At 43.8% G+C, this 22,324-nt stretch overlaps 1 protein-coding gene across 16 annotated transcripts in view; it reads right to left on the minus strand.

Moving 5' to 3' along the window:
• Window positions 1-20,243: 20,243 nt before the first annotated feature.
• Window positions 20,244-22,324, minus strand: part of Emsy (EMSY transcriptional repressor, BRCA2 interacting) — a 75,277-nt gene continuing 73,196 nt past the window's right edge. For all 16 annotated transcript variants that reach the window (XM_076938453.1, XM_034501949.2, XM_076938444.1 and 13 more), the window contains one exon: window positions 20,244-20,700. In XM_076938453.1, the coding sequence (XP_076794568.1) occupies window positions 20,506-20,700 (195 nt within the window). In that variant the 3' untranslated portion in view covers window positions 20,244-20,505. The remainder of the gene's footprint in view (window positions 20,701-22,324) is intronic.

Raw genomic sequence — 22,324 nt, forward strand, 5'->3', positions numbered from 1 at the left:
AAATGGAAGCTTTTCACAAAAATACCTACTGAACTCCCAATCTCTTTGTTACAGCTTATACATTTTAAAGTAAATTATTCAAATTAATAGTGATATAAGAGCCTGGCAGTGGTTGGCGCATGCCTTTAATTCAGCACTTGGGAGGCAGAGGCAGGTGGATCTGAGTCTGGGGCCAATCTGGTCTGCAGTGTGAGTTTCAGGATAGCCAGGGCAACACAGAGAAATCATGTTCTAAAAAGTCAAAAAAAAAAAAAGTGTTATTAATATTATTTTGAGAGAATTTTTATGTAAGAAAACTTAAGAATTTTTTTAGGGTTGGGGATGTAATTCTCAGTGTTAGAGCACTTGCTTAGTCTGTGGAAGACCCTGGGTGTGATCCTCAAAATGAAGAAAAGAGGGAGGGAGAAAACGACCACATGTATGGTCATCTATATATACATATATATATATATATATATATATATATATATATATATATATATATATATAATATACATAGATATACTACATCTATATCTATATCTATATCTATATCTATATCTATATCTATATCTATATCTATATCTATATCTATATTCAACTTAACATAAATTAAAGTCACCTGAGAGAAGGGAACCTAAATTCAGAAGATGCCTCCATAACATCATGTATGTAAGCCTGTACTTTCTTAGTGATTGATGGTGGAGTGCCCAGCCCTTTGTGAGTGATTCCATCCCTGGGCTGGTGGTCCTGGGTGTGTGTGTGTGTGTGTGTGTGTGTGTGTGTGTGTGTGTGTATCATCCCAAATAGCAAAATGAAGTGGGAAGGCTTTAGGTTTATTCTTCCAGATATTAAAGTGAAACTTAGTTATTTGTGATCCCAGCTCTTGGGATGAGGCAGGAGGATGGAAAATTCCAGGCCAGCGTGAGACACCTTACATCAGTAAACAAACAGACTCAAGCCTACACAAAAATCCATTCCAGAAGAAGAAAAAACATTTGCAAAAAGTAGTATTTGATTTTTTTTTAACAAAAAGATAGAGCTCTTTCTTTCTGTGCTGGGCTTTAAAAAAAAAAAAAAAGATTTTCAAAACAAAACCAGGAGCCCAGCATGCACACACCCCAGGAACCCACAGCATGCACACACCTCTGGAAGTTTCCTGCACTCACCCAGAGGAGGAGCAGACAGACTGAGCTGAGCTGACTCTACAGCCTGTGCCTCTGTGGGTCCAGCGAGGCCAGGGACATGTGGCACTCTGCCCCGTGGGTTTCCTAGTTGCAGTAACAAAGTGCTGCACATTGGGAAGCTCAAAACAACAAAATGCTTGGTATCTCTTCTTTACTCCCTGTGATTTAGAGATTGGCTTTCCCTGTAACAGCCCAGGCTGTCCTCAGACTTACATAGCTCCATTCACTGCAGCCTGCCTGAGTGCTGGAATCCCAGGCCTCTGAGGCTTGCACCAGGCCTTCCCTCTCCTTACTGGGCCTGGAGAGGGGAGGGGAGAGATTGGGTTGGGTGGGATGGGTTGGGGTGAGGGGTGGGAATGACTCAGTTGCAAAAGTATTTATCTTGACTGCAAGGATCTGAATTAGTAAAACTCTTGCCTTAAGCTGTAAGGATCTGAATCCAATCCCCCAGAACCTACATAGAAGTGCCAAGGGCACGGTGAGCTATGCTCATAATGTCAGAGCAGGGGAGGCAGAGACAGGCAGAGAGATGCCTGGAAGTCATTCGCCTACTAGTCTAGCCTACTTAACGAGCTCCAGGCCTTGTCTCAAAAAACCCAAGTTAAAGTGACAGAAGGAACAACTGACTGTAGCCTCCACGTGCACGTACATGTGCACACACAAAACAGCACGAGTTGTACTGAGCTAGGGCCACCCTCGTTAGCTTAACCTGCTTCCTTCTGTAAAGATCTTGTTTCCAGGTAAGATCCCATGCCTGGGTGCCAGTGCTTTTGGGGAGACTCACTTTAACCTACACCTCTAGCCTATTTTTACCTTAGCAACACTGACTTGCTGTACACATGTAGCCCTGGACTTCAGTGGCTCTTCCTACCAGTCTCCAAGAGGGCATTAGTAAGCCAGCATGGCCATATATTATGGTCTTTGAGCTAAGGATGAGAAATTGGTCCTGATGGCAAAACCCTGAACAGAGACCTCAATGGCTTTGAATGAAGGCCAAGGGGATGGTATCTGTGAAGGCTCTCAGTGAAGACAGACCTCTCACTCCTCAGGGTTCCAGGACCTTCTTGGGGAGAGACGAAGCCCAGTGGGGTCTCCCTGTGTCAGGGAAGTTCCCACCCCCACCCCAAGGCAGACCTGTGTTGTATTTTTCCTAAGTCTCCCATGCATAGTCCCTTCAGTCCCCCATGTATTGTCCTGTCAGCGTCATGATGTCTGAGGAGTATGTGACTCTGAGGGAAAGGGCAGCCTGACCCCAAGAACAAGCGAGTGGCCTCTGGGAAACCAGCATGAGTTTCCATACTCATGTCAGGAAGCAAAGTCTTGACCCCCAAGAAAGGAACTAAAGGATAAAACCTGGGCTTCTCAGTAGGCGGTCTGCGGGGGCCCCGTCCCTCTCCCCCTCTCTACAGCCTGGCCCCGTTGAGATGCAGGGATGTTTATTTGTGTGTGTGTGCGTGCATGTGGGAAAACAGAACAAGATAAAATATGTCCTTGCATCTGGAAAGCTATTTTGAGCCAGGCCAGCTGGGCGGTGCTCCTGGCGATGAACCCTGGCTGACCCAGGCTGGGCCCTTGCCTTAAGGACCCAGAGTTCTAACAGCTACACAGTCTAGGTTCCTGACCAAACTAGTAGCTCATTCTGGGGGTAATCTTGGGGATGCCTCTGATGCTCCCTAGACTTGATCTTCCAAAGGGGAGACAGGGGCTTCTGCTTACCCCTCCTGGGGGTCTTGACAAGAGAAGTCCTTGTCAACTCTGTGTGAAGACAAACAAGAGTCCTGCCACATAGCCTGCCGCAGCCTAAGACCCGGAGGTGGAAGGAAGCTCACTGGGGGTCCCTCTGTCTCCCACCAGTGTGTGCCTCTTCTCCACATAATGGTCACATGCACTTCTGGCCACAGCTACCCTGCCTGACCTGATTCCAATCTCACTTGATCCTTTGCCTGCCTCCCACTGCTCTCAGAAAGAAGTCAAGCTCCCCCCTCAACAATCCCCCTGCTTGAGCCAGTCTGTACACGCCCCACACCCACCCACCAACCCCACCCCCTACACTCCAGGCTCAAGCCAGTCTGTGCTCTTCTTGAGCCGGATCCTCGCCCCGGCTTCCTTCTCTGTGCTCTGAAGCCGGTCTGGTTTCTGTCCACTCCTCATACTGCTGCTGAGTCAGGTCACCTTGGAGCATCACATGCTCCATCTGCCCCGCCCCCACTGCATGGGGGTGCTTCAAGAGCACCTCCCAGGGCCCAGGGCTGGCCGGAAGTGATGTTTTCCAATGCGCCTGTCACACAATGGACCCTTAATGCTAGTTTCTTCCTTCCTTATGAACACACACCCTCTTTTCTTTACAATACTCCAATGGCACACACATAAATCTCACTCCAGCAGCTGCTGATGTGGACAGGCACGGTGGGAGGAGCAGGAAGCAGAGAGAGCTGGACTCTGAGATGGAGACACCAAAGGGAGCCAGCGTCACTCTCTCATCGGCCTATCGGCACGTGAAGCAGGAAGCTGTATGCTGGGCTTCCATATGCTCAACAGATGGGGCTGGCTCCTACTAGAAGCAGTTTGGGAAGGGAGCAGCAGGGGAGAGGGAGGATTGCTCAGTCAGCAAACTGCAAGTTTGAGGACCTGAGTTCAATACCCAAGATCCATGTTTAAAATCCAGGCATGGAGGAGAGTGTTTATGATTCCAATGTCAGGAGAAAGGGACAGGTGGGTTTTTGAGACATCATGGCCAATCAGCCAATGAGAGATTCTGTCTCAAACAAAACAAAACAAACCAGTGGAGGATGGCTCCTGAGGAAAAATACCCAAGGGTTATCTCTAGTCTCCACATACACACTTACATATGTGCACTCACACGTACACACAATTTTAACACCAACAATAAAAATAATCTAAGCAGAAGGGTGGCCTTCTTGAGGCAAGGAGTTTAGATAGCCTTCCCAGTCCTGAGAGTGAGGCAGGGGGGAGAGAGAGAGTCCCAGAGAATGAAGGCCTTGCTCCCAGTGAGTTTTGAGACCCTCAGAACAACAGAGGAGACTGGGATGGGGAAAGGAGGGATCTCAGAGACACATAAGCCACCAGATGTCTGATCTAGCAGCTGGTTTCTACAGCAAGGTATCAGGGCTGGCAGCCTCAGCAGTCTTGGAGCTTGTTAGAAATATAGGCTCAAGCTTTACCCCAGCCTGCGAGGGCGAATCTTCATATTGGCAGGGTCTGAGCTCACAGTGCTTTGCAGTTAGAAAAGCTTCACTCTCTGTGATTGCTTTATCTTGGGACCCAAGGCAGAGAAAAGAGAATCCTCTGTCCTCTTTGCCACTGTGTAAGTGACAGCCCTGAGCCTGGCAACCCCCTCCAGGGGTATTGAACTAGCATAGCTACGTTCTGGCATGCCCCATACAGGAAGCCATTCTCCCTCCATGGAGGTGTTCACTCCAGAAAAGGTCTGGAGCCTGCTGGTGGTGCTCTTACCAACTTGAGGTACAGTGTGAGTTCCTGGAGCCCCAGATTCCCCCTGAGGTGGGATGAGGTAGGCAATACAATCAGGAAGTGCAATGTTGGCTTTCTCACAGATGCCTGGTGAGGCCAGCAGATTGGATATCCCTGTCCCATGGATGGAGATGGCAAGACCTGTAGGGTAGTGACAAAAATTAAAAACCCAGGTTGTGTGATCTGTCACTAAGCCCAGCCTTCTTCTTTGATAGTTTGTTAGCTTCTGTTAGCTATCAGGAGCCCCAGCTTGGTTGACTGCTGGCACTTGGATGCCCACATTCCTGGGCTGTGATGGAGTGTACACTGGGGGACCAGGCTGGGGCTACCCAGAGCAATGTGCTTGGCTATGAGCCCTGAGGCCTGGATGTCTGAGGACTGTCAGAAAGCTAAGAGCTCTATCACATCATTGACTGGGCCAGGAGATGTGAGAAGAGGCTAATGTGGCAGAGTTCAGCAGAGCGGAGACCCAGCCAGACCCTGAGACAAGGGCCTCCTGCCTCCTATCGGGACAGGGTGGAAGAGAGTGGTCAGGGTGAGCTTGGGTTCACTGGCTGACCAGGGCATAGTTGTTGAGCAGAAATACTAAGAATTCTTGAGCTAAAGTCAGACTTGGCTGGGGTTTTAATACAAGCTTTGTCACGTATTAGTTATGTGGTGTGGGGACAAGTTGCTGCCCTGTCTGGCCTCAGGACTCCATAGGAAACTAGTGATGTAACCCTCCTGAGACCACGATGACACGCATAGGCCTCATAACGGTGATGAACTTAAAAGTACTCCCAAACGAAACCATTAAAACAGTCCATTCTTTTGAAGAAGCAAAGTGCATTTAAGCACACGGCCCACGCAACACTCCAGAAACCCACTCCTCCCTCCCACTTTTCCTCTTTGCTTGGTTTGGTTTCTTTCTCAACCCCCTGGAAAATTCTAGCCCCACACTATCCAGCCCCTTGTCATCCGCTCCCAGTTCCTCTCTCCCGCAGTGCTTTATGCTGCGGACAGCATGGCCTTTCCTCTAGCAGTAAGGAGAGTGGAGAGAAAGCTACAGCATGAGCAGACAGCCCCACATTAGCAGCCGTGTCTTATCCCAGTTGCTTCTGTTATTTAAGATTTTATGTGAGTATGTGCACATGCGTGTCCAAGGAAGCTAAAAGAGAGTAGTGTCAGAGCTCCTGGAAGTACGTGGCTGTGAGACATCCAGTGTGGGTGCTGGGAGCCGAACCTGGACCCTCTGGAAGAGCAGTAAGTGCTCTTAACCACTGAGCCATCCCTCCATCCTCCTAAGGGACAAAATTTGACCCAACAAGATTACTCAAATAGGAGGCGTCTTGGCCTCACACAACTCTTTCTTCTTCATCTGTTCCCTTGTGGCAGGTATTGCAATGCCGGGGTCAAGGCATCTTTCACTTTGAGGATGAAGAACTGAATGGGAGAGAGGGCAGAGAGCAGACAGAACACAGTGAGGCAGGAGGGGAAGGAAGGACCTGGCAGAAGAGGGTAGATGGTTTTCTAAGAACACAGGAAGGGGTTAGCTACCGCTCAGGAAGTAGACAGCTGCCCTTCTAACAAGAAAGAGCCAGCGCTACACTAAGTGCTACTGTTTGAACCTGAAATGTCTCCCCAGAGCTCATGGAGTGAAAGGTTGGCCTCCTGGCTAACGGTGCCACTGAGAGGCAATTGAGACAAAGGAAATGGAGTCAAGCTAGAGGAAGTAGGCCATTGGATGTTGGGTCCACAACTACCTGTAACCCCTGCCACCCCAGTTCCAGGAAGTCCTACACCCTTGTGACCTCCACGAACACTGCAGGCACACATATACATGCAGGCAAAATACTCATACACATGGTGGTGGTGGTGGTGGTGGTGTGTGTGTGTGTGTGTGTGTGTGTGTGTTGAGACAGGGTTTCTCTGTGTAGCTCTGGCTGTCCTAGAACTCAGTCTGTAGGCTAGGCTGGCCTAGAACTAAGATCCACCTGCTTCTGCTTCCCAAGTGCTAGGATTAAAGGTGTGTGCCACCATCACCAACTAATATTTTCCAAAAAGACCATTGCCAATAGCTCCCCAGATAGAAGTGGAACTTCACAAGCCCCTGCCTAATTCCTTCTTGGATTTGGGTTGGCTTGACCTGGTGAAGATTTTGCGCCAACAGTCACAGCCACTGTGAATCAATGTATGCAACAGCTTGGTCACTTCTGGTAAACACTGTTTTGCTTCAGTCACTGTGTCCTTCTGTACCCCTCTTCCTTAGTGGGGCTTGAGCCTGGTGAGGAAGGGGTGTGACATAGATGTCCCACTTGGAACTGAGCACTCTGAAGTCTCTTATGGCCAGCAGAGAGTCTCAGTATTAATGACCATCTACAGCAAAGAGAAGCTTCTCTGATGAACGTCAAAAGATGCAGTGATCTATATGTATAAAGATCTTAAGTGGCAGTTCAATACTGAGTCCATTTAGCAGAATAATACTATAGATTCTCTCTTAGAACCTGTGATCTAGCCAGCCATGGACTTTGAACTGACAAATGAAAACAAAATCAAGAAGGGTAGACTTAAATCCAACCTTATCAATAACGACATTAAATATGGGTAGTCTAAACATATAATCAAAACAGAGATAGTAATTTTGGATGAAAAAGCAAGATTCAACCATGTATTGTGTACAAGAAACACACTTTAGACATAGCAATATAGATAAGTTAAAAGGGAAAGAATAGAAGGCTGGGGATATAGCTCATTTGAGAGAGTGCTTGCCCAGCATGCACAAAGCCCTGGATTCCATTCCCAGCACCCCATAGACTGGATGTGGTGGTGGTGCATACATCCTAAATTCTAGCAGCTAGGAGGTGGAGGCAGAAGGATAAGGAATTCAGGGTCATCCTTGGCTATATCAAGTTCAAGGCCAGCCTGAGCAACAGGAGGCCGTCTCTAACAAAGGAAATAGAAACTATATCTCATAAAACATTAACCAAGAGAAAACTCAGGTGCTTTTAAGATTTTCTCTTTATCGTTGGCCTCGAGCCGACTATGAAGTATCTTGGTATAATTTATCAAATCTTTTATTTACCTAACATACCCAGTGCTACACGTCAGATTGCTTGATATTGTCTCCTAGTTAACAAACACTTTATTTAAATAAAAAAGATATTATCTCATTTTGCATAGTTCATGTTATGCTATTGTCTACTAGTCTGAAACACTTCAGCTACTGTTATTTTTATACACAAATGTCTCTGTAGCTTGTATGTTGTAGTCTTCACTGATGTGTGATCTGGATCTTCCTTTTAGTCTGACCATACCTCTAATTAACTTTGGACATAGCTAGTGCACTTGTGGTGACAGTTCCCGTTGGCTGCCTGCAGCTTTCACGTGTCAATCCAGAGTCAGCTCTGATATGTTTTTCTCATTGTGGGGTGTGTTTTCTTGCTTCCTTGCAAGACTGACATTAAAAATTTATGTATATAACTGTTGTGCCTGCATGTTCTACCTGGCAGGCAGTGCCTGCAGATCCAGAAAAGGGCACCAGATCCCTTGCACCTGGAGAAATACACGATTATGAGTGTACTGTGGGTGCTAGGAATCAAACCAAGATACCCTGGAAGAGCAGCCTATGCCCTTACCCACCAAGCCATCTTTCCAACTATCGACATTTCTAAAATTTAATGCTAACAATTGTAAATAGCCTCTTACTATGTGATACACATGTACATATATATGTATATTCTAGAATTTTGGTCTGGGATGGTTACTTGGAAACAGTTGAAAAAAAAATCTTGTATTTTTTTTGAGATCTGTTTTGCTAACCCAAAGCAGCAGAGCTGAGGACTTTAGCCCCATGTCTTATGAAACAGGAAGCTTTCCAGGTGACTAGCAGGAACAGGCACTGTCCTGGCCAGTTATGATTTTCTCTAACCCTTTGTGGTGTTTCTTTTCCTAGCTTTGGGACACCTCCTTGTATGGACAAACAGGACCTGCTAAGCTTTTAAGTAGTCTGCAGATCTCAGGAGCTCTAAGTCCTTGAATATTCTTGCTCCCTTGGGTCTCTGCACTCAGTTCTCTGTTTCATTATGGAGTCTATTAGGCTTTGCCCAGGTTCTGTTTCTTGTACAGTGGAGTGAAGCTTTCTCCTATGCTGGTGCAATTATAGGTGTCAAGAATTCCGCCCTTTGTTGTTTGATGTCCAATATCTTGGAAACCACTGTGCCACTCATGGTTGGCTTAGCAGAAGAGAAAATCCACACATTATTGCTCCATGTTAATCAGAATTAAAGGACAAAGGTCCAGAGGATTATACTGAGACATGCTTATAAGGTAGGATGGTCTTGAAAGAAGATAAGAGAGGGAAAAGGAGTGGTGCAGATATCAACAGTGAGAGGGAAGAGGGGAAAGAGTGATCAATGCTAAATTGAAAAGAGACCATTTGGTGGCGGAGAGATGGCTCAGTGGTTTCAAGCACCTGCAGAAGATCTCAGTTCAGTTTCCAGCATCCAAAAAGCAACTTACAACCATCCTTAGCTGCAGTTCCTGGTGATTTGATGTCCTCTTCTGGCTTGTGTAGCCACTGTATGCACATAGTACACAGGCCTATGTGCAGGGAAAATGCTGATACATGTAAAAGCGATATGTCTTAAAAGAAAAGAAACAATTTTGGAAAAATCCTTGAGCAGGCTGGAGGAATGCATGGTGGAGAGTGTAGCCTTCACAGGATATTCTTCATAGGTTCAGCTGTAAGGAGTTCAGAGAAATGATAGAATGATGGAAGTGGCTTAAGCTGTTTTACCCAGCAGATCTCCAGACAAGTCCAGACAAGCTAGTGAGTGTGAGTTATTCATTTAGGAAGAGTCCTCAGGAAACAGAAGGGAAGTGCAGCAGAAAGAAAGCACAAGCAAAGGAAACCTTTCCAGGAGTTACTGACACATACCTGAAGCCTGATGTGCTTGAGAACCCCTCAGCATGACCTAGCATGAGTACCAAGTGCACTTTTAACCAGCTTCCAATAGCTTTTGGTTAAATGAAGGCCATGCTAGTCTCTTGGCATCCCCACACTAAGGAAATAAAAGGCTGGTAGATCCCCCAGGGCTCACTGATCAGCCAGTCAATTCTTGGCAAGCCCCAATTCCCATTAGGAAATGTTGCCTCAAAAGGCAAGGGGAGATAGCTCAGTCAGTAGTGTCTGCCTCTCAAGTCTGAGGAGCTGAGTTCAATCCTCAGAACCGGCATAAAAAGGCCGAATGAAGTGGCATAACCTGGAGTGCCAGCACTGGGGAGAAGGCAGGATCTCTGGGATTCATTGGCCAGTTTAACCAGCCTAACTGGAGAGTTCCAAGCCTCCAATCCCTAGGCAGTCAGCTGCCTCTACCTTTAGGTTTCACTATAGTCCAGGTTTTTTTTCCTGGGGACGCTTTGAATTCTGCCTCCCTTTCATCCCTCCTCCTCCTCCCACAAGGCTGTCCTCTCGTTGCTGAGTTGGGAAGTTACTAGAACTGTGCTCAGCACAACAGTTCTGAAGAAATACCAGATGATGGACTCATGGTCAAGAGAGCATGAGAATGCATTTCTGAAGGTTGTGTGCCATGGTTAAAATGAATAATAACAACATCAACAACGTCCTGTTGCTTCGTTTATTTGTGCTGTAGTCACCGGAAAAGTCGTCAAGCCCCAAATGACTCATTCCCTGAGGTTCTGAATATGATCCTAAAATCACCACCCATGTTCTTCCTGTCCTTTGAAGTGACAGAACAAATGACAGCAGAGATGGGCACTGTCCCCCCGTCCAGAGTGGATGCTACATAAACATCATCTCAACAATAACATCTCACAATAACATCCTCCTCTAAAAACAACCTGAAATAAGGATGTTATTTCTGCCATTTGCTTCTGCCCTTCAGTTAGGAAGCACCGTACACCTGTGAAAAGACCAAAATCCAAGATGATTTGTGGGCCTTTGTATAGTCAATCAATAGACTTGTTGGTACTTCCTTTATGTAGACCCTACTCTCCAGATGACAGGAAAGTAAATTTCATTCTCAAAGTGAAAGTTGTGGTCCTGGATAAAAGCAGCCAGAAAGGAGATGTGGATGAGGAGACTATTGGGTAAGAGTAGGGAGTGTCTTGGGGGGCGACTTGCAATAAAAGATTAAAGAGGATTGCATTAGCAAGTAGGGGTCAAGAGTTAGGGAGATGGTGTCAAGTGCTTGTCATGTAAGCTGAGAACCTGCTGGATTCCCAGCACCCACGTGAAAAAGCCAAGTATGGTAGCATGCATTTGTAATCCCAGTGATGGGGTACAGAGAAAGGAGGACCCTTGGAGTTCACCAGCCTACCAGCCTAGCTTAGTCAAGAGCACCCAGCCAGCTCCCAGTTAGAGATCTTGCCTCAAAAAAACAAGGATGCATCAGATAAGGAAGAAAAGAAAGAAAAAGGTCCTGTTAGATTCTTCAAGCAAGATATACCAGCAGCACGATAAAATTAGAACCCTGGACAAGCATGGGCAGGTGGGAGTGTGACAGCTCTAAGCCACTGTTCCTAGCACCCATCTAAGCCCAGCTTCACATTTTATGCTGTAGCACATGCCAAACCTCTGCTCACATAGGAAACAACATCTGTTGCCTTAGCTTGGGGGGAGGGACTTTTTCTCCCCCCCACCCCCCGGCCCCCGCCAAATACTAACCCTTCTCCTCAGCACAGATGGGATGCTATAGTCAGGAACTAACAAGCAGGAGTTAGAAGAAAAGGATCGAATTGAGACAGCTTAAGGCAGAAATACTTTTAGGACATCAGCTGTGAATACCCCAAGGCAATGGGTTTGCTCCCAGAAGACATCTAGTGTTGTGTTGATCTGTACTTGAACCCCCAGAAAATTGAATCCAATGCATCTATTCAGCAATTTTCTAACCCTGTACAGCATCCTCTTTGAGAATCCAGTACCAGCTAGATCCTCTCTGGTCATCCAGAGCCAACAATTCAGTTCTCTCTCACTTCAGAAATGGTCCTTGGACAGAGACCACCAGAAACAATTCCTCACACCAAAACAAGTCTGAGCCAACAATAGAACCAGGCATGGTCCCAGCTGTCTGGGAGGCTGAGGCAGGAGAATCCTGAGTTTTAAGCCCAGGAGTTCAAAACCAGGTTGGGCAACAGAGTGAGATCTCTCAAAATAAGCAATCACCCCACAAAGCAGCTATGTACAGTATGACACACACCTCCAAACCTCAAGAGGGTTTATGGCATTATGTGTTTGTGACTAGCTTGGGCTATATAGTGAAACTGTCACTAAGTTCGCTTTCTAAAACCTCTCAACTGCACTTACCCTCACAGACACACCCTATTTTGTTTACAGCACCATGGATTGTCTGTATTACCCTATGCTCTCCATTCTTGTAGAGACTTTGCCCCCAATTTCATCAGAACTAATTTTCTCAAGGTCACTAGTGACTTCCTCAGGACCAATTCCAAGGATCATTGCATTTGATGTGGCTGTAGAAATTCCTCTAGGGCTGGTGAGGTGGCTTAGCTGCTGTTTAAAGGTCACCAAGCTCGATAGCCTGTTTGATCCACAGAACCCATAAAGTAAAGGAAAAGAACCATCTTCTGAAAGTTGTTCTCTTTAAATGTAAAAATAATTTGAAATGAATTGCTTCTTTATCTATGTCTAGGATGCTAGTGCCCAGTTTCATCTCCCACCCTCTGGCCATGCCTTCCATCTTCTTTCTGGGTCTGCCTTATCCAGACCTTGTGTGCTGCACTAGCCCAGAGTTGATTCATTCAGCCTCTGCCCTTCTGTCTACTTTTCTATTTGATGACCAGTAAGCATCTTAAGTTTAATGGATGTTAAACTCTGCCCTGCCCTCATTCTCCAAGATGAGAACTCGCCAGCCTTTCCTGTTTTAGTGGTCATTCTACTCTTCCAAGGTGCTGTCCCAAATACCTTGGTGTTGAGTGACATCATTAAATGTTCTATGCTCCCATCTCCCAAGAGAAGCATCGGAAACCAAACAAATAATGTGAGAAGCAGCCTTATTAAGAGTTCAGGAAAACAGTGAGAATTACAGAAACAGGGTTGCTGGAAAGATTCTAGTGATGGACAGTGGTGGTAGCTGAACACTGTGAATGCACTAAATGCCACTGAGTTATATTCTTAAAACAGTTAAAAGTGGTAAGTTCAGCATATATATATATATATATGTATATATACATACATATATATGTATATATACACCCATATATATACACACATATACATATATATATATGGGGAGAGAGACAGAGAGAGAGAGAGAGACAGAGAGAGAGAGAGAGAGGACACACAGGGATGATGGCACTTTGTGACACTGCCTAGCTCATGTCCTCACTGTGGGACCTTGGTCCCAGCTCTAGAAGCAGCAGAACAGAGATGCCAGGCACACTTTTCCCTACCATCAGGAGACTGTCCTACCATACTGGACAGCCCACAGATGCCAATGGTAAGGTTGGTTTAGGTTTAACACAGATCAATCTGAGCTCAGGAGAAAAAGGCAGGGGAGTTTCCTGGGGAGGCAGATATTCAAAAGCACATCCCAGAAGAGGGAACTCGAAAGCACTCATTCTAGAAGACCTGAAATAGTCTCCTTGAGGGGTCCCTAGGGTCTGTGGAAGTCTGAGTAAGGCTGAAGGGCCAGAAGAAAGAAGCAATCTATAAAGATACATTGTCTGTTTAGCTCCTGAAATGCAAGATCTGTCAAATATCAGTTGAACACCAGCTAGAAACAAAAACTTCAGTAACCACAACACAAGAAAGAAAATAAACATAAAGAAGCACAGAAAAAGGCACTAGACAAACGGATTGCTCCAGCTTTCAGCAGCTAGCCAGCAAAAACCCAAAAACCTGAGTTGGGTGTGCTCAAGATTAGCCTGCTCTACATAGTAAGACCCAGTCTCCAAAATGAACAAACACCAACATCCAGAGAAACCTGAGGTTTAAAAGACAATGATTTACATGAGTTAAAAAATTTATATGAATGTATAAAAACAATTATAAATCTGTTATTATGTACATAAAAATATACTTTGTGACAACATCAAGAGAGGGAAGGCTATATAGGAACAGAGGTTTTATAGGCTTCTAAAGTCCAGTTGGTATTAATTTAAAATGGACTGCTACATATTTAGAACATCCCCATAGCAATACAAAAGGAAATATTTAAATGTTCTAGAAAAATGTGTCAATGGGTAAAGGTACTTTCTTCCAAGTCTTACAAGCAGAGTTAGTGTCACTATCAGGAAAACTGGGAAATCCACAAATGAGGAAATGAAGCAGTACACTCCTAACCAACAGGCCAAATTCATCACAAAGGATACTAGAAAACACCTACAGACAATGAGATCACAAAATACCAAATTTTATGTAATATAGAAAAAGCCAATCTTAAAGAATGAAAGTAGACATCACTGTAATCCTACAAAAGCTGAAAAGATCAAAACAATACTAGGAACAATTGCACATCAACAGACCTCTTACAGATCAAAGGGGAAAATTCTACAAACACACAAATAACTGAAATTGATGGGGGGAGGGAGGGGCTAAGGGAGCTATAAAGAGTTTGACTCACTAATCAAATCCCTCAAAAAAAAATTAAGACCAGATGTCATCATTGGTAGAATCCACACTAATTCTTCTCAAACTGTTCCAAAAACTTACTTCCTAACTCATTTGATGAAGCTCAATTACACTATCAAAGCCAGATAAAGACATCAAACAAAAGCTACTGACACAAGACAAAAAGAATGGAGAGGAATCCAGCTGAACTCCACTGGAGGCAGGAGAGACTTCAGCTGCACAGAAGTAGCAAAACCAGATACACATCTAGAGCACTGGTGGTGCCTTTGGCTAAGAGCCCCAAAGGTCAGGTTTATATGACTATTTTAGGAACCACTGAAGAGGCTTTTAAAATGATGTAAGGAACTGAAAGTGACATCAAGAAATGCCACATTGTATCCAAATTAGTTCACTGCCAGCTCTGGTACTTTAGGAGTCTTCAGCACACACACACTCTCTCTCTTTTCTCTCTCTCTCTCTCTCTCTCTCTCTCTCTCTCTCTCTCTCTCTCTCACACACACACACACACACACACACACACACACACACACACACACACACTGCCATCAACACAATCCTACCTCCACTTTCTCTTCTCACCACACTGTCTTTGGGTTTGGTGGTCCCTAGACAGCTCCTCCTCTTTGCTTAACTCCTTACTTTTCCTTTAGTTTCTGCAGGACAGCTTCTGCAGCAGCCCCACTTACAGGAACTCAGTAGCTCCATTATCAGTCTTATTACCACTTACTACACTAAGCTGCAGCTCTTTGATTCTCATGTATCCTTTACTAGCTTGAAACTCCTGAAGTCTGCGGCACCCCCAGCCTCAACTGATACTTCCAAGCTTGACATCTCCAAGGATGCATGGAAGAGAAGAATGGAGGACCCTACAAAGAACCATGGCAACTGGGTGGCCACTTGTGTATATAACAAAGTCTTCCTGAATGATTCAGGTAATACAGGGCAAGAACTCCAACCTCTACAGTGTTCTTTCTTTTGGAGCTTAAGTTAGAATGGCATATTAGGGCTCAAGCCCTGGCTCGCCTGCCTGAAAGAAAAACCATACACCTGTGAGCATAGACGACAGAGTGAGCTTTCCCATGAGTCCAAATCTGTGCCTCCCCCTCCCCCCCCTTTCAATGTACAGCTCAACACAGAAACTTGCAAACCAACAAAGCAAAGGCAGCCAACTTCTCACTAGCTTTTCTGGGAAAGGCTTGCATATATCTCCTCTTACAGATTTGTAAAACGTGGGCTAGAGAGGTGGCTCAGTGGTTAAGAGCACTGACTGCTCTTCCAGAGGTCCTGAGTTCAATTCCCAGCAACCACATGGTGGCTGTAATAGCGACTTGACACCCTCCTCTGGTGTGTCTGAAGACAGCACAGTGTACTCAAATACATGAAATATATAATCTTAAAAAAAAAAAAAAAAAAGCAGTGAATGAAGCACCTCTGTGGGAAGCTGCCTAATGCTGAATGTTACATGGCCAAGTTCCTCTGCCTCCTAAAGGCTGGTCCTCTTAGGTGCTACAAATGTGCCTTTCTGGAGAGTCAGGGCAATTCCATTTGCATTCAATGTGAGCCTTCTTAACTTTAACTTCTCAAGCCCTTGTTGACTAATGGAATGGCATGACTACTCAAAACACATCCAACACCCAACTCCTTGCCTGGCATTTTATATTACTGTTGGCCCAGCCTTTAAGAGTCCCGAGGTTAGATTTTCTGTTACGGAAATGGAGAGAGAATGTGACTGACCCAAGTTCACATAAGCAATAACCAGAAAAGCCAACATTTAAATGCAGCCCTGTTTCCTTTGTACTTACTCTGTTTCTTGCTCCCCTCCACCCAAGCAGCCTACTGTGGGAACCATAGAAAGCAATGCATTTAAAGAGCAACCTTTCAATTCTAAGCCTATGCAGTTTAAGAACATCGAGCAATGCTGCATCAGAGAGGAAGAACTAGAACCGAGTCAAAAAAAATTTTAACGATGACATGAAGAATAAGTTTCTTCTAATGGTAGAAATACTTGTAACACTTCACACATTCCCAATTAAAGTTATAAAACCACTGAAGGGACCTAAGAGATACTTCTCCAAAGACAAACCAATGACCAGGATGCTCATAAAAAAATGTTCATCACTAGCTATCGGAAATGTGTCATAACCACAATGAGGTACCACTACAGATACTAGGGAGGCAACACTAGAAGAGCCAATACCAAGTGTTGGCAAGAAGCCCTCATGCATAGCTAGACTGAATGCAAAGCACCTGGTCTCTGAGGTAAACAATCTTGGCAGTTCCTTAAAAGGTCAAAGGTAGGTAGTTACTCAGAATTGAAACCTAAGCATAATTTGTGCACAAGAGTTTGCAGCAACATAGGCTCATAGTAGCCAAGAAGTAAAACAGCACACGTGCATCAGCTGATGATTTTTAAAGTGATGCAGTCATGTGTAGGAACAGCCATAAGGAAGGAAGCACTGATACTTGCTCCAACATGGATGAGTCTTGAGATATGACACCAAGTGAAAGCCATCACAAAAGACCATTTACTGTATTCCATTCATAGGAGGTACCCAAAGCAGGAAGTCTGTAGGGACAGATAAATGGTGCCCTAGGGCTAGAGAAGCGTCTGTGGTGATGCTGTCTGAGGGACTTTTTTTTATTGACTGATGAAAATGTTCTAAAATTGATTTTGGTAATGGGTGCCCTATCTGATAAAAATCTTAGAAACCATGGAGCCACACACATTACGAGTGTAAGTACATGGCCTGAGTACTCAGTAAAACTGGGTATCTGTGAGTTCAAGGACAGCCTGGTCTACACAGTGATTTTTCAGGTCAGCCAAAGCTATGTTGTGACACGTCTCAAAAACAGTAAATAAAAAATAAAAGGAGTCTTTAAAATTCACCATAAGGTACACCTGCAATAGTAGGTATTTATTAGTTTACTTTAAACCAAATCTCTTTTGAGATAATACATTTGAGGGCAAATGTATTATGTGGTAGAGAATGACTGTGACTTCTCATTCTTTTGCCTCTACCTCCCAAGAACTGGAATAAAAAGTATCCAGCACCTTGCCTAGTTTTTCTGTGGTGCTAAGGATCAAACTCAAGAGCTCTGTGCATTCTAGACAAGCATTTTACTGAGCTACGTCGACAACTCAAAACCAAACCTTCAATGATTACCAGAATTCTAATGGCTTTGTAAAAGTGCATCATTATCTCTAAATATTCTTCAGAGATAGCTTACAATTACTTTTAATTTATGGACTTAAACATAAAGAAATAACGCTATCAACTTCAACAAAAGCATGTCAAGGGATGGATCCAGACATGTTCTCACTGTCAGTGTCAATCCACTTAAGAAAGGGACTAGAGAGATGGCTCAGTAGTTAAGAGTTATCTAGAGCCATGGCATCTGTCCTAACAGGGCCTGGCTTCAATTCCCAGAACTCAATCACATGGTATCTCACATTTGTCTGTAACTCCAGTCCCAGGGAATCCATGGGCACTGAATGTGTACAATGCAGCAGACATGTATAGGCCAAACACTCACACATGTAAAATAAGGGTTGAAGGGGAACCTGGAGAATGTGGTCAAAAAAAAAAAAAAAAATTACAAGCTTACACAAAAATGTCTAAGAAACCCAGTGCTGGGACTGGGGAAATAGGTCAGTACAGTGCTTGCCACACAAACACAAAATCCAGCACACACATGAAAAGCGAGGCCATGACTGTGCTCATAACCCCAGCACTGGGGAAGTGGACACAGGCAGCTCCTGGAACTTGCTAGGCAGCAAATCTATCCAGGCAGCAAGTCTATACTAGTCAGCAAGCTCCAGATCCCTGTTGCAAAAAACAAGGTGGGGACCAGAAAGATGTCTCAGTGAGTAAAGCCACCTGCTGCCAGCCCTGATATCTGAGTCAAATTCCCATGACCCAGATGGTAAAAGAGCCAACTCCTGTAAGTTGTCCTCCAGCCTCCAAATGTATACAGACATAATGAATACACATATATAGATAAAAAATACATTAAAATATAATTAAAAAAAAAACAACCCAGGAATCAGGAAGATGGCTTCTAGGCAACAACCCCAGGGTTGATCTCTGTCCTCCACACAGACAAAACCACTACATACACTGAATATGTGCTGATTATAAAAAGAGGAAGAACCCCAGAACTGTTATTCCCCCTTCCTTCACCAGCAGGAAGCTCCAGATGGGTAGGATTTTTCCGTGTCCTCACATCCTTGGTGGCTAGAGCCTTACCTGGCACATAAAAGAGGAATAAATATTATTTGCTCATAAAATCATGCTCTAATCAGCATTAAAATCATTCAAAGGAAAAAAATAAATCTTACTTGATGATTCATGTATGTGTGTGTATCTATATGCACTTAAGATTGTTTAAATGCAGACTAATGTAGACTCTTTTGTCATTTAAGCTGCTGGAGCATAGTAGAGCTAAATTCCCAGAGAGACACAGGCATGGTGTGCTGATAGTAAAGAAAGAACATAACTTCTTCAAGTTTGTTCTTATTTCCTGATCCATGTGTATTCAAAAGAGATTTTATTTAATAAAAACTTACACCTGTAAGTAAGGGACTGACTATAACAGAAGCTTAACCTGGATACACGGGTAGTCTTGGGAGCTCATAAATCCCTAAAATTGTATGCAAAATCCTAACATGTGTACTGGCATGTGTATTTTTTTGGTGAGAGGGTTCATAGTTTAATTAGATTCTTAAAGATATCTATGACCCAAGAGAATTTAAATTTCCCGTTAGCTAGGAACAGTCACAAAGTGGTTGAAACACATTTGTACAATCAAATGCTATCCAACAGCTCCATCTATGGGTAAGTAACTTTCACCGAGTTTTCGAGTTTTCAGGGATGCTCCCCTCCCAATGAGACAGGCTCTCAGTGTCTCCAGTGTGAGTTTATCAACTCCAGCCTCACAGCTTCTTCTCCCCAGGTGTAGACGCAGAATTAGGGCGCTATTAATAAATTCTACTTACAGTACTTCAGCACCAAAAATTGGGCAGTTATGCTGATAAATGTATATACAGTTCAACATTTGTCAGTCTTAAAATGCTTATTTATAGTGAAATTCATATAAAACCGTTAAAAACTTTTCTATTTACACTTTTTAAAAATGAAAATTATAGTTTCCTTTGCCACAGCTTGTCAAAATTCTTACCCTCCCATCCCTTACCCTTCACTCTATTTGTGATAGACAGCAATCAAAAGACCAAACCAGTAAGTAGACAAACTGCACCCTAAAAAAGTAAAAACTTAAAAACATTACATTTAGAACTGTAAGTGAACATTTTCATACATTTCAAAGGATTTAAACCAAAGTAAGTAAAAGTCGTTTTCAAAGTCTCAGTCCAACGTGGATGTGCAACTTCGGTATTCGTATTGAGAAAGCATCAAATAAGCGAAGAGTTCATTTTCATTAACAGGACTGAACATTTCCTTTGGGCTTAGAAATGTCTTTTCCTGCTTCCTGACCAATCTTCTCTCATCCGTCTTCTTAAGGGGCGGGGGAGGGAAGGCTACCCAGCTTCCCAGGACATGTAGGAGAAGGGATTTGGCCTGCTTGAAAACATTTACATTAAATAAATAGGCAAGTGTGGAACACCACAATAAATTAGTGTACAACCAAGGAGCACATGTGCAAGCCACCCCAAACACTTCCGGTCAGCAAGCTGATATTTACCCTCCAGCAAGGACTCTTTAATGCCAGAACTTTCCTAGGTATTCATAAACTAAGCATGAACTGAGCAAATGTAAAATGTTAGCCAAATCAACATTTCCAGGGATTTGCAAAAACAAACACGATTTTTAAAAAACTGTTCAGGTACATCATTTCAAAAATACAAACTCTTCATATTCTCCTTTCTTTTCCTTTTTCAATGGCATCTGCTCAGTGGAAAGCAGCCAAGCACCACTCATAGGAAAGTCTCTTCCCACTGCCCAGCACCAACAAGGTGCCAGGCTCCACGGGGTGCGTGGTTTCCTTTGCTTTTTTTTTTTTTTTTTTTTCCCTCTCTATTTTTTTTAAAGTACATTCCTCTGTGAGTTTAATCTTGTTAAAATGCTGCTCCTGCAGCAACATCTCATCGAAACACTGTGTTTCTAGGTCCCCAGCCTAAGTATGAGCAAAGTGCTTTTTTTTTTTTTTTTTTTTTTTTTTTTACTATAACAAATTGTAAGTTTCCCTGCACACTTGGTAACCAAGCAGGCTCTAAAGTGCACTCCGGGCGGGGTCTGCACACTAGGACCGCTCTACAGCGCTCTGAGAGGGGCTGGGCTCAGTCCCATCCTCCGTGCTGCTGTCTACATCCTGCTCCATGGCTGTCTCGTCGTCATCTAGCTGCTGACTGGTGAAGTTGTTCAACTCAAGAAGCCCACTGGGCTCCACCACCACATTGGAGCTGGAGTGACAAGGAATAGCATATTGGGGAATGGCCTGCAAGAGAAAATGCACAAGAGAATGTTTATAGTGGAAAAGTTAACAGGAGAATCTATCCCTTCCCACCCAAAGCACAGGAAACAGAAAAACTGGCATGTACTGGACAACCTCCATGACAAGCACTCTGCTACATCTCCCACGACATTCTACTGCATCCACGATAATGTTGGGTGGAAACTATCACTTCCATGTAACAAGTGAGGAAATAAGAGGTACAAGACATCCTCAAGGTCACACAGCTGTCAGGGCTAATGCTGGATCCAACCTCTAGTCCCACACAACTCAAACTGTGTCTTTCTATTCCCTTAGGAGGCCTCTTCTAACAAAGAAGGCCAAATTCAGAAGGCAGGCTTTTTTTCCCTTTGGTTTGGTTTGGTTTGAGACAACCTTGGATGTCTGGTACTCCATCTGTAGAACAGGCTGGCCTTGAACTCAGAGATCCACCTGCTACTGCTAGAAATAAAAGTATGCACCTTCACACCCAGCGTGAATTGTACTATATTTTTGTTCTTCATCTTTAAGATAAATGATTGGTTAGTGACAATGTATTTTAAGCCTCTTTGGTAGTTCAAAGAGGAAACGATTTGTTTAGTCATAGTACAATCACCTTTATAGCAATGGTGAAGGTTTTCAATATAAGAAAATGCCAAAAGTCTGCCATTTAAGCAACTAAAAAATATTCCTAGGTGACTCTTAGGGCCTCTTGCTAAGACTTATGGTCCTACCAGATTCCTTTTTTCATCATAACATTGTTTGTGGAGGGGTGTAGCAGAGACTGTGTCTCATGTATCCCAAGCTGGCCCTCATGAACAGACTATGTAGCTGAGATGACCTTAAACTTCAGACTCTCCCTCCTCTACCTCCCAGGTGTGGGGTTACAAGCATGCGCTGCCATGTCTGGCTATAGACACCTTTGAAGAAGGAATCTCAGTTATATCACACCTCTGCTCTAATCCTTGACATGAATGAACTACTTTTTCATTCCTGCTAATATAACACAGAAAGATAATTTTCAAATAAGCCAAATAAAGTATGGCAATCTAATGTCTAGTTGGTACAATCCATTTTAGTGAAATCAGTAACGGTTACCATATGTTGGGCAAACATCAAAGCAGTCATTTATCTTTATTAATTCTTAAGTTTATTAACTATTACATTGAGTCTATAAATTAGGCAATTAGGCATTACTTATTCCCACTACTGATGAGGAAACTGAGATGAATGAAATTAGCTGTCTGGCTCAAAGTACTGAATGGCAAATCCAAAACAGCCTAGCCTTCAGGGGAAAAAAAAAAAAAAAAAAAAAAAACCAGCAATCACAGCAAAACCTTTTGTTAAGAATTATATAAATCACTAAATTCACTTTTATAGATGGAAACAAAATACTTGAATAATTCAATGGCCACTTCGACTAGCCTTAATTATCACCTTTGACTTTAATTATGTCTCAGTTGGTTTAACAATAGTCAATTTGTATTCTCTCATAGCTTGGAATCACTGCAAATGAAAGCTTATTCTATGACCTTTGAAGCACACAACAGTGGCTCTATGCCAATTCTAAATCATCCACCAGTCCAGAAGTGGGAATTCTTAATGAACTAAAATGGGCTGCTCTGATATT

The sequence above is a fragment of the Arvicanthis niloticus genome, chromosome 1 (genome assembly GCF_011762505.2).
Source record: "Arvicanthis niloticus isolate mArvNil1 chromosome 1, mArvNil1.pat.X, whole genome shotgun sequence".
Taxonomy (NCBI): Eukaryota; Metazoa; Chordata; class Mammalia; order Rodentia; family Muridae; genus Arvicanthis; species Arvicanthis niloticus.